Consider the following 19,946-nt stretch of genomic DNA (forward strand, 5'->3'; position numbering starts at 1 on the left):
AGATTATTCCATCTTTGTGAGAATAAAGAACTCTCAATCTGTGAGGCGGGGAAAAGGGTGGATGACAAATGGGAGTGGGAGATTAAATGGAAGAGGGAGTTGCTCGAGAGGGAGAGAGGGACGATCGATAATTTCCTTAACACTCTTCCAGATTGTATTCTAATTGCAGGTACAGCGGATAAATGGACTTGGAAGGCAACCAAGGAAGGAGTTTTCTCAACAAAGTCAGCATACTCCATCATTGCAGCTAGAAAGGCTGAAGCATCTGCCCCTAATGAACCGAATGAAGGCTTCGCAAAGCTTTGGAACGCGCCTGCTCCACACAAGGCAAGAGTAACATCATGGAGATGCTTGAAAAACAGGTTAGCAACTTGCGACAATTTGATTAAGAGGAAGGTGATGATACCAACTGAGGAGACATGGTGTAACGGATGTGTATCTAGCATCGAAACGGTGAACCACATGTTCCTTTGCTGCCCGAAAGTGATGCAATTGTGGGATCTTATTTATCGTTGGCTGGGAATTAGCTCGGCAAGACCAAACTCCATCACCCAACATTTTTTGCAGTTCATGTATCTGGGAAAAGGGAAGAAGAGCAGTAAACTTCTCAAGGCACTCTGGATTTGCACTATCTGGACACTATGGATGAAGAGAAACGACTGTAGATTTGAGGGTAAGTTCTGGGAAGTTTCACAAGTGTTTGCGGAAATCAAAGGAAGACTTTGGAGTTGGAGCAAAATTTTTGAAATTGTAAACGTGGATTTGAGTTTCGTAGACTGGAGCTCAAACGATTTTGAGCTTTCCTCTTGTATTTGGCCTTAGGTACTTCTGGTACCTTTTTATGAATCCAATATCTCTTTTTCTGATAAAAAAAAAAAAAAAAGTTTCGAAATAATGCCATGTAGGATTATTCTTGACATATGAGTCTTGGCGCGCGACAAAATAAATCTGAGACAATTATGGGGCAACTTCATCTCATAGACTCAAATAATCTTGAACAAATTTAGTTTGTAGTACCCGAACAACTATGTATATAAGATTTGATATTATAAAGGCTAGAAGCCTATAACCCATGGGAATAAATCTAGCTAATTACGTCGTTTATACTAAAAATACAAATTACGTCGTTAACCGATATAGCGATGCTCTAAAGAAAAATTGATTTTAGTGCTATTATTAGCTTGATTGTATCTGCAATAAGATTATTATTAACTGTGTTTAGTGTATCGAGCTGATTGTGACCAGCATTTGTTGAATCTATTTTAAGTCAGGTGAAATAGAATTACTAAATTCTACTAATTAAAGTAATCCGAAATTAATGTATATATTGATGACTGCCAATCCATGTATAACATAATTGGTAGTTTATAAGAACATAATTTCATATAAAGAAAATACAAATTAAATTAGGTTCGTTCTTACACTATTTGGAAAATAAGAATTTATGTTTCGCTCGAAATCTTTATGATTTAGAAAACTCTGATATATTGTCGAAACATAGAAAGAAATATTGTCGTAAATTTATATTATTGAGTTGCCATATTATCCAATTCTGACATTTTTTTTAATTAGAAAAATTCGAAATTAAATAGAAGGGTACCAGAGGTATCAAAGTTCAAAGAGATACACAGAACAAGCTACAGAGATATCAAATCACCCGAGCACCAAGCTGAGAAACTCACATCCAACTCAATAATTTTAAAAACTTTATTCCAACTCCATAGTCTACTCTTAATCTCCTGAACCAGAGATTGGATCTCCCAAACCTTGCCTTCGAAACGACATTCCTTCCTTCCTTTCCAAAGAAGCCAAATGGTACACATCCAAAGTGCTTTGAGAAAATTGCAGTTCTTCTTTCCTCTTCCCAAAATTAGAAAACGAAAAAAAGATGTTGTATGATACCTTGAGGACGGACCGTATATATCCCGAGCCATTTCTGAATCTCATCCCAGGCCTTCCCCGCTTTAGGGCAGAGAAGAAACAGGTGGTTCGCTGTCTCCTTACTTGCTACACACGAAATGCAGTAGCTCTCCTCGATCGCAAGCGGGATATTCCTCTTCAATTATTCATGTATTCTTATTGAAGTTGTAGATTCCATATATATCCAATATATGCATTGTGAATTTACTTTGAAATTTCGTATCATGTAATGATTGTAATCATTTCGTCACGGTTCTTTTTATTTAGCAAGCGGCAAGGGGTTAAATGCCCGATGCTAAAAGTTTTGGGTTGAGTCTTATGTGATATAGTCTTTAAAATTCTTTATTTAATACTGTTAATTATAAATAAATAAAAAAGCATACGAAGTAACATTATCTAAATTCCTATTTGGAAAGGAGTGACAAGTATTTGAAGCTCAAGTCTCTATATTGCCAATTAAATTATTTAATTCATTAATTAATATGAAGTCATAGTACACAATATTGCTGTCTCATAAAAGAATAAGAAAGTTCTATGTAATGATGATTAAAGAGATGGGCCCACTGCCTTAATCATTTAATTACCAAAAAAGAATTCGCCTGATTTGCATTCGAGTACCAAGTTCAAGAATGAGCGAAAGTTTTTTTTTAGAGAGAGAGAGAGATGAAAAATGGTAATATTTTGACACGTGTATGTTCAAGTATATATACACACACCTTCATCTTAGTTTTGTTTAATGCAAAAATAAAATTAGCAAATTACGATCTGCATGACAAAGTTAGGTGGATTGCATATTCCATGTTTTAATTTGTTTTAGTTCTTGTATCAATTTCTGCCAATTTGGTCGAGATTTAACTTTGATCCAAAAAACAATTTATTGCCCTGCCAATTTTGCTTCATTTAATATTTTTGTACGGCGAAGACTATATACTGTATTATCTAGGGAAGTCCGTCAATACAAATATTTTCTATTATCTAAGGAGTATTTCTCTTCGACACACAAATTATTTAAAGGGTTAATTACCTATAAATACACGAATTATACTTAAATTTTAGTTTTTGATCAAATATAATTTTTTGATCAAAAAATACATAAACTTTTATATTTTTGAAATTTGACCGGAGCCGAAAGTTCATCGGCTAACAAATTGATTGTTTGAGTTCTGATGGGCAATCCGAAGGTACCGTTGAAAAGCTTTTAATGTTATCTTTATAATGATACTTATATTGTTGGGTTTTGATAATCAGAAGTGATAAAAAAATGGCATGAAAGTCAAGGTCACGTAAATCTATATTTTTTTTTCGACCACTTCCGATTACCAAAACTCAACAATATAAGTATCATTAGAAAGATAACGTCAATAACTTTCTAACTATACCTTCAGATTTGTCATTAGAATTCAGACAATCAACTTATTGGCACTTGTTTCTCTTCTTGGATGATTGAGATTTTGTCCTTTTTAATTGTATAATCTTTCTGGTGCCCCTGGTGCCAAGGTTTCTCGAATAAAATTTCTTCTTCTGATAAAAAAAAAAAAAAATTGTAAAGAAAAAGTATATGAGATAGTTATGTAATACTATAAAATAATTACTCAGAAAATAAAAAGAAATCAAATCAAATGAGATACCCTTGAACAGAGTGCAGACAGTTGAAAAATATGTTTAGAAAAATAAATTACACATTTCAAGAAAATCTTGTTCCAAGTTTGATGATGCCAAAAATGTTAAGAAATCAATAAAAGAAGAAACGAAGTGATACCATTAGCAAGTTGTTGTTTGGCATATAAAACAAAGAGATAGATAAGTTGAAGAATTTTTTTTGTATTCTCATTCTGCATGCAAGTGCCGCCAGGATTTGTTTTAGAAAAAAGGAGAATTCTAATTTTCCGAAATTCAGAGAAATAAGATGAGTGGCACAACCGCAATTTTCTCCATTCGGCATCCGCAGCCCCTAAATCCAACCAATTGAAGAATAGCTGAAATCAGATAAACAGTATTCAGGCACTCCTCACACAAACGCCCAAATCGGCATCGATCGCCAACTAGCTCAGGCAGCACCACGGTAGCGCGTCACCTCCACGCAGACCAGATGTGTTAGAGCATCCGCATCGGTTACACGATAGCGGCCTACTCGTGTAAGGCTGCTATCGTGTAGCCGATGCAGCCCTCACTTATACGAGGGCTACACGTTCTATCGTGTAGCCCATTTGCCCAATAGTGTAAGGCGCGTGTTCACACGCGTGTAAGTGAAAAGCATAAAAATTAAATCATGTAGGCTATCATGTAACTCTAATGCAGTCTTTTTACACAATATGGTCTCCCTCTCATAAAGTAAGCTATCATGTAACTCCATTGCGGATGCTTAGTATATGATTAGCCAATAAAAATATGGGGTTAATTGATTTAAAATCTTCGAAAATTGAAATTAGGAGAAATTTACAAATAGTAATATGAATACTGTGTATTTGAGAATACAAATTTAAAAAGCGTTTAAATTGTGGAACGAATAGTGTAATTTTAACAAATTTAATACTAAAATATGTGATTGAATAATTTGAATAATCAGATGATAGAAAAAAAAATTTATCGAAATAAATACTCCCTCAATTCCAACGAAATTGAGTTGTATTCTTTCTCAAGCCGTCCAGGTAAATTTGAATCGTTTCATTGTTTTGGTAATCAGGCAATTTAAAGCTCTTATTAAAAAAACTAATTGCACCCCTTATTTTTTTTCTTAATCACCCCACTTAATACTCATTCCCATCCTATTTCACTTTTTCACACTTTCTCTTTCTCTCTCAACTTCTCAAAGCCTAGAGAAGGCGGACATCAGCTGATGTGGCCATTGTCGTTGAGGAAGAAGACGACAGTGACGATTCCTCGCAGTAAGACCATTCGTCCAAGAGAGAAGAGAGAGAATAGACCGAAGTGCGGCGGCGATGAAGGATTCAGGGAGTGGGGAGGGTATGAACGAAGAAACAATAGATAACAACGACAATAATGGTCGCGTTTTTGGGGATGAGACGACGTTGTTGGCCATTCGGAGATAGCCTCTTGCCAAATAATGGTTTAATTAAAATGGTCAAAAATCGATTTTGACCTAATAAAATGCTCCGATTTTAGATTCGATCTAATTATAACTTTTAGGCGGAACATAATTTCTCCGATTTTGGAATGATGTTCTCAGTTGGCTCGGTAAGAAGATGACTCTTCACCACAAGGCTAAAGATCATTTTCTTGCTTTCAGAAGCATTGGGGAAAAAGAGGAGGAAAAGTTTTACTCTAGAATTTGGATTTGTACCATTTGGTGTGTGTGGAAAGGAATGAACAAAGGGAAGTTTAATCAAAGAGTGTGGAACAAAGACAGAATTGTAGCAGAGATCAAATCTAGACTTTGGGGATGGAAGAAGGCTTTTAATCTGACGAATGCAGCCCCAGATTTCAGATCTTGGTTCATCAACGCTGAGAGCTAGAGCGCAGAATGAGTCATAGAGGCTGATCCGTTTTTATGCTTGCGGCTTGTCTGCAATGGCTTACATCCTTTTTTCTTGAAGTATTGTGCTTTTTGTTGGTTGAATTTTGGTACCTCTGGAACCAGTGGATGGGTTAATAAAATTTCTTTTCCCGATAAAAAAAAGGCGGAACATCATTTCACCCAAAACTAATCTGATTATTGTACTTTTAGCTCCTCAAGCTACACTCTTCAACGGTTAACCTGTAACTTTTGACAACTATCAAAATTTAAATCGCAAACTACTTTTCTTTAGACACAAGATACATATTACATCGATGAATTAATCATATTATTACAAATTAAGAAATAATCAAACAAATATAAATCAATAAATCAAATAAAATATAATCCACATGCTTTCGATGAGACTTGAATCAATGACATTTTTCAAGATTTTTTTTTTTTACTATCTCCAATTTATTGTTTGAGTAGGCCTCATCGACTAAATTTGAAACAAGCTAATAATGTCATTCAATGAATTTTGACACGTAAAACAATCTAAGACAATCTTATCTTGATGCATCCCCAATTTTGGTGCAGATAAAAAAGCATAAGATAAAGCTCAAGGAGCTATGGATGATGGGCATGCATGCATGAGCATGAAAAGACGAGCATGGTCATGCATTCTCAATGGTCACCGCCAACTCATCATGCATTAATTACGCCTACCCCAAATATACAAGCCAAAATCTGTGCGTACGCTATAAATACCCCTGCCCCCACATTCCGCCCCTTTTTACTGCCCGCTTTGACCGTTGCAGTAGAAAGTGACCGCCAGACTCAGTGAGTCACTCGCCGAGTGAGGGCGGGCTAAAAAGGAAAAGCCCAAAACAAAAGACAATACAAAGCAGGTATACAGAAAAAAATTTGTAAGAGGCCATACCGCGTGGCGCGTGCCTATGTTTTGTGACAACTTTCTTTTTATTTTATTTTATTTTATTTGTTTCAAAGGATTGTGTCCTCTCCCCAGTTTTGTTTCTTTGATTTTTTTTTTATTTTATTTTCTCCCTTCTTGAGATTTGCGATCTTGGTTCAGGCGTAAAAGAAAAGGACGTGAGATATCAATTCTTTACAATTGAACTCAGATGATGCATGTATAAATCTTTAACCTGTGGGTCCTTCAAATTTTTCTTTAATAATTGGGACCAGAATTTTCATAATGATTTAATCGATTTTCTTCAAAAATTATTTGTATTATTAAACTTTGTTAATCTTAGCACAACCTAAGATCTGAGAATTTAATTCGACCAAAAACCCGTAAGGATTTAATAAAAAGTATTCCAAAATCCTTTTCTCTGATATAAAAATTTGGATACAATCAGATATATCGTACAACCAGATTGACTCGCACCTAAATCCCGGCCCACATCCTGATTCAAACTCGCATCTTAATCCAAATCGTGTCAATGACGTTATTTAGTTATACAAATGACACTAACTATAATTGACACTGTAACATTTTAAAGTGTTATAGTATCATTTAAAATATTACAGTGTCATTTATGATCTTATAGTGTTAAATATAGGAAGTGTCATTTATATTTTTGAATTGTGTCAGTTATGCGGAATGTCATTTACAATATAATAATGTCATTTGTATAATAAAATAGTATCAATTACATGCAGTGTCGTCATTTGTATAATCGAATAGTATCATTTACATGATTTTGGTCAGTATACTGGTTTGAATAAAATTGCAGGTCAGTGTCTGAGTGCAGGTCAACCCGTTGTACCCAATACCATCTCTTTCTCTAAGGGTCCGTTTGATTTGCAGTTTAGGATTGATTAGGATTAAAATTATCTTGAAAAATTAGTGTGAATTAGTGTGGATTTATACTATTTCATGGGTGTTTGATATCATGGCTACTTAATCCTATATTGTGTTTGATATCCATAGGATTATGTTGGATTATATTATCTAATACCAAAACTATCATCGTATAATTTTAAAAATACCATGTGTGTCCACCATTACTTGAGCATTTGCATCGATATGCGTGAGGAAGGGTAGCAGAATTTTTATCCAACTTCGCAGTATTAAAGTTATCCAAGGGGGGAGGGGCGGATTATTAGTATGAGTTATTCCCACAAAATAGCATGGAGAATTGAGATTAAGTAGGAGTTGACCATATTAACTGCACATGATATCAAACATCACACTAATTTGTATTAATTTAATTTATCCTACCTATAAACCCATATCAAACAGGCCCTAATTAAATTCTTTATTTAAAATTAATTATTTTTAACCGAACACAATATGTTTATATGTAAAAACTATATTTTTCCTACCGATTATGTCTCGTTTAACTGTATCGAAACAGTTTAGGTTCGAAAGATTTCATATTTTACTTGTGCCAGTGGGATCGAATATTCTAATTCAAGAGAGAAATAATATTTTTATTTTTATAGGGAAGAATATTAAAAATTCAAATCACCAGTATGTATATATATGGCAGAATATCTCACTCTTCAAAATATGCAATTAATTTCTATAAAAGAAATGCATTTAATATCGGAGTCCTCGTTACCTAAAATCTGAAATCACCGTTTTTTCACTTTATTACATTCCAAACCAATTTTTATTACAGTTGGAATTTAGAAAATTAAAGAAAAAAGAAAAGAAAAAGTATTTGGAGTGAGAGTCCACTTTGTTGCATCAGTATATTAGACACTGAGAAGCAGCAAATAAGGTTTTAGAGATTAGTCTCCATTTCTCGGTAGCGGCGGTAGAAGAGGTCTCTCTCACTGTAGTTTCCTGCAAATTTCTTCTTCGATACAACCATAATCCCTAACTTTGTCATCTTCTAATACTTTCGGCAAAATCGTATCCATAGATTTCTAATCCTCCTTTTAGTCTTCACGGAGTTTACTTCCTTCGATTTCTGATACATAGATAGAGAGAGATAGTGGGAGATAAATTTACCCTTTTTTCTCTCTATTTATAGGCGCATCTGATCCGATTTCCCCCCTTTTTGGTCTTCTTTTTTTGGGAGGAAGGAGAAGAAGAAGAGGAGAGGAAGAAGAGGGAGAGAGGGCTTATCGTTAAGGTCTGGAGCAGGCGATTTTATGTCGGCAAGTTTTGATTTGGCTGCTGTGTTTGGGGCTCCGTTGTTGAAGCTCTGTTCCTCATCTTCTTCCTTCTTCTCTGCTCACTGCATGCGCGAATCCCTCTGCTGTTTACCTCAGCAGAGCGCTCTCTCTTTCTTCCCAACTGTTTCGATGCGTTTGAGGCCCAAAAGGTATTCTTCGATTTCCTTTAAACCCTTGGGGTTTTTCCTCTGTTTATCTTTCTCTCTCTTGCAAAATTGATGGGTTTATGGTGGGTTTTAGGGGGTTTATGGGTCGATCTGTTAATCTGATGCGTGTTTGGTTCGATTGATTTGATGAATATTTGTTTGGTTCAATCAATTTGATAAATAATTGAATTATTTGTGTTTTTGATTTGCAGGACTTGTTCTGGAGTTCAGTGTTTTGGGGGTTATCACATAAACCGGTTCAATCTCTTCCTCTTCCTGAGAGGACCTCTGACTTAACAACTCCTTCAATTAAAGCCCTCTTTCATCTTCTCCAAAAACGTTTTGTTTACCTGCCATTACCGATTTTGTTTTGTAGAGTCTAAAATTTTTTGAGGGTGTTCTTGTTGAGGGGTTAGGGTTTTGGTAGGTGTTTATTAGAAAAAAAAATGGCAGAGCCTCGGAAATCAATTTCTTCGAACCGTGAAACCCTAATTAGAAAGCCGAGAATCAAGCCTCCTTCCACCAAACCGATGCGGCGAGTCCGAATCGTCTGCAGCGACCCTTACGCCACCGATTCCTCCGACGACGAGGCGGCGGCGAAGAGGGTCAAACGCATTGTCCGGGAAGTCTGCTTCCCGATCGGCGCAGCAGCGCCGAAAACCCCTGATTCGGAGAGCTGCTCTATTCAGGAGAGCAGCAGTGGCGGCGGCGAGAGGAAGACTAGGAGCAACAGCTTGAGCTCTGCGTCGGGGAAATACAGAGGCGTGCGCCAACGGAAGTGGGGGAAGTGGGCTGCGGAGATCCGCGATCCGGTGAAGCAGAAGCGGGTGTGGCTGGGTACCTACAACACCGCCGAGGAGGCGTCGCAGGCCTACGAGCTCAAGCGGTTGGAATTCGAGGCATTGGCCGGCAATGCTGACGGCAAGACTGTTTACTCCATGGTTGTTACCGAGCGGCCTGCACCCCTCGTCTCCGTCTCCGCATCGGAGGATTCGAGTACTGGGAGTGTGGTTTCCCATACGTCTCCTCCATCCGTCGACTCCTCGAACTCGACGGACTTGGCAGTTGAGGCGGCGGTTAAGTTCGAGGATGTCGTCCTCGACGACGAGCTGGCCGCATTGGCGCGAATCGGGGAGGAGATCGAGCTGGAATTCGAGCTCGACTCGCTCATGATGGTGGACGACGACGACATCGTGTTTGGCCTCGATGATCTCCCCATCTGCGGGTTTGACTCGGCTGATCAGGGCGGGGCATTGCCGGATTTCGACTTCGATTTCAACTGCGCGGAGGCGGTGTCGTGGATGGACGAGGCAGCGACGGTGCCGTTGATGGGAGGAGCAGCAGTGGCAGCACCCCTCAATATAGCATGCCCATAAGTTTTGCAGCTAGTAGTGTTATATTATTATTACCAAGTTATTCTAGTAGAGAGGCATTAAGTTATTTGAAAATGAGTTTGTTTTGAGGATTTTTAGTTTATGTGGAGAGTTTGAAGTGAGTGATGAGCCTTTGGGTTTTCTTGTGCTGTTCGAGCCGTCCAAAGGGCTTCGAGCTCGAGTTGTGTTTTTACTACTATGTTATACTATTATGTTATGCTTTTTGATCTAAAAATTTGAGGTGTAATGAAACTTGGATGTGTTGTTATGAGTTGCAGTTTTGATTTGATTTTGATGGGACTCAATTTCTGGTGGCTTTGTAGTTGTGAAATAGTTATGCACGTTCCTTGATTATGGGTGGCTTCACTGTTTAGGCTGCTACTCACTTTCTTGACTTTTCAATACTAGAATCATATAATATCTTGGACCATCAATTTATATCCTATAAAAATCTAGAGCCACGAGTTTTTTTAAGAGACACGAGTTTTAAGAAAAAATATTGTTTATTTGTTGAATACAGAAGGCACGATTTTTAAGAAAAATTAATTTATTTATTAACAAAATAGTTATTAAAAATGGGTAAAGACACAAATTGATGGATGAATTAAAATAATAAATTAGGATACAAGTCGGTGAATGGAGGGAATACTAATCATGCTTGATGCCTAAATAGAATTGTGGTTTGAAAATGTAACATACTTGGTTAAGAAAAAACTATTTTTTTCAGACGAAGAAAAAAGTATTTTTAGTGCGCAGTAAGGTGAAAAATTGGAAAATGTAAGGGGGAAATTGTACCAAAAATTATTGTGGTAAAAGAGAAGCAAAATTAGTTGAGAAAAGATCAAATAACCCAGTTAACACATGTCATTCAAAGCCTCGTCCTTCCACGTGATGTCCACAACCAGATCCCCATCTCATTCAGAGAGAGAGAGAGAGAGAGAATAATTAGTTATGGATATTTGTACATCATGAATGAATGTATTGGGCATGAATAAAAAATAAATGAATTGACAACTTTAGATACTTACCTCCGTCCCTCATATATTTTTCTAAAGGAGGATGGCACGAGTTTTAATAAAAATTAGTTGTGTATTATATTGATGAAGAATGAGTTCCATAAAAAATGAAGATTGTAAGTGTAATAGTGAGTGAAATTATTTTCAAATGTAGGTTAGAAAGATATTTTGGGGACGGACTAAAATAGAAAGAGAAGAAGATGTTTGAGGGATAGAGAGAGTAGTTCGTACATGCTCGTAGGCTAAAAAATTGCATTTTAATTAAAGGGTGATTATTTAATTAAATTAAACTATTTGATTTGTCATAAAAAGATATTGGAACTTTTAACAATATTTAAATTATGAATATTTTATTAAAAATGTCCTCACTATCATAATTATACAATTATTTTTATTACAAGAATATTCTCTAAAGTATCTCAACAACACCTAATTATCAATACATGCTATTTTTCTAAAGTTCATATTCTCTAAAGTTGTACTCTTAAGAAATAGAGTGCTATATTACTTCTAATAACTTGTGATGAAGTTTCAATTAAGGTATAAATTGTTTGCTTGTGTATTTTATTTAAAGCATTGAAATTGAAATAGTTTACTTTTTATTGAGATAATTGTAAAATTAAGTCAAATAAAACAATAGATTATGTAGTTTCAATTTGGGCACTATCCAATTTAATTGTTTGGTCGTATATTTTATTCATAATAATTGAAATATTTTATTTATTGAGGTAATGTTAAAATTAAATTAACTCAAGTAGTCTATAATATGATTAAATTTGAATTCATCTCAATAATAAATTATTTAATAACTTGAATAAAATATGCAACCAAATAATTGAATTGGGTTGTGCCTAAGCTGAAACAACTCTAGAAGTTACTAAAAGTGATAATAATGTGGGCGTGTGTAGGTCTAATGATAGAAACCCAAGACCAAAGATTTTAGGTTCGAGTCCTCCATCCTGTAGTTTTTATATTTCTTTATTTACTTATAAAATTTATATAAAAAAAGTGATAATAATGTTTTTAGAAAACATAAATTACAAAGTAAAAAGAACAGTGTGTATTTCTTAAATAATTTACTTCATCTGTGCCACTAAAAGTAACATGTATTTCATTTTGGGCCGTGGTCTGTTTCCATAAATAAAAAATTTTAACCCTTTAAAAATCGTAGGTCGCACCATTTTTAACTAATTTATACATTCTTCTTAATTCTCGTGCCAAAATTTTTTGAGTCACGTATAGTGAAACGGAGGGAGTATAATTTAGTAATTTAATAATTATCCTTAATTAAATGAATAAGATTTGGGTATGGTCAATGGTCACAAGTCCTCTGATTCTGACATGCCAAAAATAATAGGGGCGTGCGACAAAGTTGCAAGAATTTTGTCGGAAATTTAAACGAGAAAAAAAATCTTAATTGGGGCAGGATGGATTAGTTGGGTGTTTGCGTGTAAAATTGAAGGACATGAATGGGAATAGCAGGTGGCCGTTTTTTGACATTAACACGCTTTTTCCATTTGTTGCGTCTGTTTAAGGGCGAAATTATGCTGCTAATTCTCAAACTTATCACTCTAATTTCTTCACGCAATTTGGAAACATCTGCAAAAATGTTCCTACTTTTTCAGCATCACCTTTCAGAGATTATTTAATTATTACAAACAAATATATATATTGTGCACAATAATATTTTTAATTGTGTTATAACCCAATACATATATCATGGCTCAACAAATTTAATTGTACTTTGAAAAAAATTGAAGGATGTTTGAAGAGAATGCTAACGAGATTATGTCTCTGCTAATCGGGATGTACATGTATTTAATTTTAGGATATTGACATGTAAATATTCGATCTTTTTTTTATTTTTTGATTTTGTACCTCAACTTTAAATTAATTTTGTAAATATCTAAATTTTGTATTCTTTCTAATTTTATATCCGGTGTATTTTTACCCTCAAATCCTTTGCTGACATGACAGCCAAATTGATATCCCAAATTATATAATTACATGTTCTTGATTCCACATTGACAATAAATTTATCTGTTTCATTACGCACATTTCAAACTTTCTTCTCAATTCAGGTTGTCATGTCAGCAACGATTTAGGGTTAACAGTTCGTCGGGTGCAAAATCAGAAAGAATATAAAATTTAAGGTTAATAGTCGAAAAATACACGAAGTATCACCAGATTTGCATATTATACATCACCTTTAAAATTAGCTCCAATATACATCATCTTTTAATTTAATTGTAAATTGCACACGCGTTGATCACCACCTTGATCGGTGTTGACGTGGCTCTCGGATTTTGCAGACGTGGACACACCGGCGATGTAGTAGAACGACATCGTTTTGTCAAGCTCTTTTAATTTATTTTTTTAAAAAACAAACGTTGCTACCAGAAAAAACAATCAGATCTTCGCCAGAAGAAGAACCGAAGCAGAGGTCGATCTGCTTCAAAGAGGGAGGTGTCGGCAGTGATTGGTGCCTAGGGTTTCTTTAGGCGCAGCCTAGGGGTTGTGGTCGTTGGGTGAGCGGTGGTCGGAGGAGACGCGACGCTCTTCGCCAGATAATCGAAGGAAGAGAAGTTAAGGTGGTGGCTGGCCGTGCGTGCGCGCCTGTACGAGAGACGATAAGAGCTGCGGAGCGAGGGCAGCGGCCGTGACTCGCTGCGATCGCCCGGTGGACAAAAACACCCAATTTCCCAACAACAAAAATGACATGATTGAATGTAGTGACCCGCTCTTTTATATATTTGAAAATCCAGTATTTTGTGTTAATTATTTTTCATCAGTGAATGGAACCGATTATTATCCGGATATGAATTCAGCTTATGATCCTGAATTTATATTATTGGTGATGTTTTTCAAAAGTTATAAGTGACTTAGCGAAGTCATGTTATTTATTGAGCGAGATGAGACTATCGATTCTATTATTTATAATTACTTAAGTTGTGGATTATTTCCGACTCGTGAGTTAATTAAATCTACGGATTTAATTTAGATTTATCCTAAGAGATCTAGAAATCAGATATCAAGCAAATACACAAATACGCATTTCATATTACAGATTTAGAATTTTGAAGCCAAAGGGATTTTATTTAATTGCACCACCACCAACCTAGCTATTACAGTACTAACATCTACCTAAGCATGAGGATGTTGACTACAAAGAAAGGAAAAGTGTATGTGTGTGCAAAAATCTGCAGCACCCTTCCCTATTCCTTAGCATGCTCCAGCCGCTCAAGTCCTCCAATCACTCCAGCCGCCCAAGTCCTCCAACCACCTCAGCCGCAACCTATGATTACACCTTCGCTAAAGAGGCAGACACATTTTGACTTCCTTGTAGTATCAGCCCACAACTCCATCTTTTAAATCATCAGCGAAACAACACCAAAGTTTCTATCACTTTGCTACCACCAAGAACTATCTCCAAAGGGCATAGAAGCCTCCAGTTCGTTCAGCCAAGTTCTCAAGGTAAGACTTGGCTTCAATAACTTCATTCTCTTTGATTAGTTCACCTGCATTAAAGGAGAACCATCGTTCGTTTCAGTTATTTCACACTTCACTCAACTTCAGCAACAACCAATCAGTTGAACACAAGCGAGGTATTTTACTATCTCAAATAACCATTCAGTTCGCATTCATATCAGAGGCATAATCACATTTCACCACTGTATCAAATGGGCATAATATGTATAACCATAGAAAGATTTATACTTTACATCAGGATAGAACAAATCATGGAATGCTTTAAAGAGGTAGAATATTACTAACGGACAGTTTACTTGCTCGAGAAAAACAATATGCTTAGATACTTCACTATGATCTGTGTGTGTGGTGATTCTTTGAGAACTCCCTGCACTAGTCTAACTTAGCATAAAAAAAAAGGGGAAGTAGAGAGGTTGAACTTAGCTTTAAGAAAGGAGGAGAACGAGTCGGACTCCGGGGAAGGGCAGCTCCAACGAGCTGGCCGCTGTCGGCAGAAGCTATCTGTCGTCCCTCGTCAACTCTGGAACAACAACGACGCCGGCGGATCCAAGAGAGACCGCGGCCGCTGAGACTCCAGTTGACGACGGCGGCGGTGGCTCTGAGCGAGGCGGGCTGCTGGAGATCAGACCAGCGACCTCGATTCCGGGCAAAGCAGCTGCAACTCCGGGCGGCGGCGTTACCTCAGCAGCGGCGACGTCCGGCGATAGAGCTTCCAGGCGTGTCGGCGGACGGCGGCGGTTGCACCAGATCTTCGCTGGTCTTCCAGAGGCGGCGGCGTCGAACCGTGATGAGATGAGAGAAGAAGGCAGCGATTCTTGAGAGGGGCGGGTGGCCGAGGACGGCACCCTCGGCCGGACACGGCCTCGCCGGGGCCGTTCGCGGCGGAGCTGCGGAGGCGGCGGACGTCCAGACGCAGGGAGATTTGAAGAGAAAGAGAGAGAGAAATGGCTGAGACCAATTTTGAGAAATTGGGAGAGAATCGAGTGGGTGAGGTAGGAGAAGGAATTAGGAGTTTTAAAATGTGTGGGCTTGTGTTGGGCCATCTGATTTTTTCCCCTTGGGCCGAAAATTGGGCCTTCATTTTAATTACGTGGGCTGCAGATCTAAATTGAGAATGAGCTGTATTTAATTAGTTTGGGCTAGAGTTAATTTTATTTTTGACTGCTATTATTATTTTGGCTTAAAATCAGGCCCAATTTAAGGGTAGTCTAGATTAATCTATTAATTAAATTGAGCTAATTCTAATTATTGATTAATTTAGAATGAGGCTATTAATTAGTAAGAGAGTTAGAATACTCTAAGATGAGCGGATTAATTATTTATCCACCCTCATGAGACGATCCTCAATTAGTTAATTTTATTTATTTAATCCGACAATTAAGATTTATAATAGAATCTCCCAGATTATTATCTCAGAATAATAATTATCGGAATACGAGTCATGCATAGTTAAATTACACATTCTCATTAATTGAGGATTTTATTCGAGCAAATATCTTACTTTATATCATCACAATAAAGGTGAAGCGCGAGAGTAATAATAGCCAGTCAAGGAGCTACTTTACCAAAGCAAAAATTTGCTATCAGGTGGGCATTACTTTTACTATACGTATATAGAGATCCCCTGCGTGTCGTAGGCCTCTTATACGAATGAATGCATGTGATGATTTAACTGTTAATTTCAGTTTTATATATCTATCAAACGAGTTTAATGCTACCTTTGAACAAGTTAATTCGTTACAAATCTTTGAACTGGAAAATATTACAACTGTTGTCTTGCCATAAAATGTTTAAATTTTAGTATGATATCTATCTGATGTGGCTTTGCCAGTTATGTAATCGAATTCGGGTCTTGAGCAGTTGATAGCTATCCTGCCAGGGCTAGTGTACACCAGTGACCGTGAGTCATCTAGCGGGTTGGCCGGTCAAGTGACCGTGAGAGGTGGCCACCTCTCCGGCACAAAGTTCCAGATATGATAGATTACAAGAGAACTTAGTCTGCAGACTAACTTTAAGAATCACAAATGAACTTAGTAAGCTTGGGCCTTTTTAGCGAAAAACTCCCTTGCTGTACTGTTTATGATGGCATGACAATTTACAGTTTTGAAGCATGTATTTTTATACTTAGGCATACGTGCCCACTGAGTACTTTTGTACTTAGCCCTGCATATATTTCTAAATGTGCAGGTTGAGTAGCTGCCGATGGTGATGAAGTGACGAGCGGGACTCTTTTGTCTTATTATGTATTAATGAACTCTAGGGATACATGTCTTCATACATGTAATCAGAACCTTATTCCGCTGCGTACTCAGAAGTTTTATGTTATTTTGGCTAAGTCGGAGTTATCCGAACTTACTAGTTATTTGAGTCTATACGACTAAACCTCCGTTATATTATAAATATCCCTTTTGTTAACAATGATGAAATGCGATCCTTCCTTGTTTGATTATCCCCCTTTCTACCCCGCTTCTAATCTCCCTCCATTAGTCACGGTTTTCCCGGCTTAATTATTCTTAATTAGGGCCGGTCGTGACAGAGTGGTATCAGAGCAGTTCATTTGCTCTGAACCCTAGAGTTAACCCATTTTTCTAGTATGATCACTAGTATATATGAGTCAGTCGACTAAAGCTTAACACTTCATCACATCGCCATGCTCAACCAGGAGGAAGAACAGCAAAAGACAAAAGCTTTATATTTCACGCGAATGCGCAAGTGTTTAATATCATATTTATGTCTTTTATTAAGAAGATCACTCAATGAACTTAGATGCGTTAAGAATGCATGATCACTGTTACGAGAAGAACAATAGAAGCTAGAAGCTCAGTTATATTTCACTATAGCCATGGTGAAGTGCCAAGAAAGCGAAAGAGAATCCAATGAAAGTGGTGCAAGCGGAGTGCCACGTACGAATCACTGACGCAGGCATAGTTCTTCATTCAGGTTGTTCACGCGAGACGGAACACCTAATCGACTATTGCCTTATTCGATGATAGTTTAAGTATGATATTGCTTATAGCGATGAGTGCGACTTATGTAATCAGTTAGCTAATCCCTAATAAGCTGAGACTCGCTTCTAGCCTCGATTATCACTAGTTATGGCTTGAGGATAACTTTCATGATTCATCAATGAACTTCAGAGTTGGACTTACGAGGGGTCAAAATGCTTTGTATATGATGTTAATAATTTGATTAAAGCTATCAACTTATAGTTTCAGATATTCGGAACCATTCTGCTTACAGTACCTATTGTATTAGATGAGGACATGACTGAGAATCCTTATTGATTACGATCACCTACTGCGAATTGGAAAGACGAGATGTGATATGGGTACTAGCAGTTACCAACCATTATGATTGATCATAAAAGTTTACGCAAGTGTGTAGGACGAGAGAAGTTCTCGAAGATGGTTCAGAGTTTAATAATAGCTAGAAGCGCCGACAGTGGATCGATGCTGAAACAAATGAATTAAGATTCTAATGAGACCCTAAGGATATACTCAAGATAAGTATACATACCTTAACCTATCAAGGACATCGCCTCAGTTAGAACGTCTTGGATTAGGCATTTAGTTTAGTAGCCGGAATGAGAGCATTGACTAAGGTCATTCCATGACTTAGCATTACGTATGGTGACACATACCCTGCAAAGATGCTCAGAGGAGCAAAATCTATTTCCTTATGAATGCGTGATGATTCAGAAGGTCTTTTACAATAACACGGAAGAGTGCTTCAAATTATATGGTTGCATTTCAAGCGCTATGTGAAGGAACACTAAGTACTAGAAGTACTACATTAAGATCATGTAGAGGAACATTGTTGAGTAAGGTCGAGCCTACCTTATTTCGCCTATAGAAGATGTTTAAGGATTACATTAAACTAGGAGGCAGACTCCAAGTTTGAGAAGCTCTAGAATATTCCCAAGGACATGTTCAAGATGTTAAGAAGAAAGTGGTGATTTTAGACCAAATATACCTTTTGCAGCCAATGAACAAGAGTTACCAAGTTCGGAAAAGTATTTTCGAGTGACTGAGAAGTAGTTGTGTCGGACCTGGCCAGTCCACATGGCCAAAATCTCAGTAGTCGTCATATATGGGTCTTTAAACCTATATATTTTAAACCTTCATCTGAAAAGCCAAACGGGTTCAGACTATTAGGTCATTTCGTTTCGACCTTTCAGTCAATTCATTTCTACCCTATGGTTATTCATTTTCAATTGTTTGGCAAATTATTGAAACACTTTGCCTAATTGCCATTTGTGATTTGAATCATTGCGTTCTACTAGCTGTTGGTAGATTTTCTGTGACCCAAGGATAAACAGATACTCATCAGATTAAATCAGTCAAACACGTATGCTTCAACCCAAGGGTCAAGCACGTAATGCATACAGACAATCTCTTGTGCATTTAGTAAGACGTTATTTGTGTATTTCGAAAATGGTGATCATTTCGATGCTTTTGTATGCCCCTATGTTGGTATAGTTATTTTGACTAGTATTAGTACGGAAACGCTGGTTCATAGGGCATTTTGGAACTGAGCCCTTTCATGATGACCTTGCAAGATAGCCAGTTCATCATGTATAATGCTTGGATAGATCACCATATCCATATTCAAATGTTGATGAAATAGTCCTCATTGATACTAATTTCCCATGTCTATGTAGCGACCCTATCAGTCTTTTGCGGCAAGTCACTTCTGCTATGTTATTTATATACTTTCATGAGATAGAGTATGAGCGAGATTTGAGAATCAAGAAAATGATTTATAGAATCGACGATATGCATATGTGTATTACATTGGTGACCATATGTAGACTCATCGGAATGCCAACAAAGCAAAGGCGTCCGAGAGAAGGGGAAAGAATTCCCTGAGATGATGGAAGAGGCCCAGTACCAGGGCTAAAACAAAACATGGCCTCACCACCCATACAACCAGAACATAGAATAGAAGAACTATTCCTATGACAAAGTCCACTTGTCTTCAGTGGGACAAGAGATCCGGCCAAGCTGAGACATATGTACGAAAGATGGAGCGCATTTTCAGCTTTTTCGCTGCACTGACCAAGAGCGCCTAACTTGCATGCCCTTTTTAGCTGACTGGGTCAGTTAATTTCTGGTGGGAAGCCAGAATGAAGACAATGACAGCTGATCAACTAGAAAACCTCTCCTGGGAGCAGTTCAAGATAGGGATATATGATAAATATATACCCAAAAGTTACCGGAAGAAGAAAGAGATGAAATTCTATAACCTGAAACAGGGAAGGATGACGGTAACACAGTATGATAGGATGTTTTGCGACATGTCTAGATATGCCCCAGAACTAGTTGATACAGACGAGAAAATGGCTGAAAAATTTTGTGCCGGTCTGAGGCATGAAATTAGGATGGCTTTGGCTAGT

General features: G+C 37.2%; 1 protein-coding gene across 1 annotated transcript; it reads left to right on the top strand.

Moving 5' to 3' along the window:
• Positions 1-7,913: 7,913 nt before the first annotated feature.
• LOC131025055 (ethylene-responsive transcription factor ERF118-like) lies at positions 7,914-10,317 on the top strand. Its single transcript, XM_057954649.1, has 2 exons — positions 7,914-8,676; positions 8,886-10,317. Exon 2 carries the CDS (start codon positions 9,120-9,122, stop codon positions 10,047-10,049), a length of 930 nt encoding a protein of 309 aa, XP_057810632.1. The 5' UTR covers positions 7,914-8,676; positions 8,886-9,119; the 3' UTR covers positions 10,050-10,317.
• The last annotated feature ends 9,629 nt before the right edge of the window (positions 10,318-19,946 follow it).

Source organism: Salvia miltiorrhiza, chromosome 5 (genome assembly GCF_028751815.1).
Source record: "Salvia miltiorrhiza cultivar Shanhuang (shh) chromosome 5, IMPLAD_Smil_shh, whole genome shotgun sequence".
In the NCBI taxonomy this organism is placed as follows: domain Eukaryota; kingdom Viridiplantae; phylum Streptophyta; class Magnoliopsida; order Lamiales; family Lamiaceae; genus Salvia; species Salvia miltiorrhiza.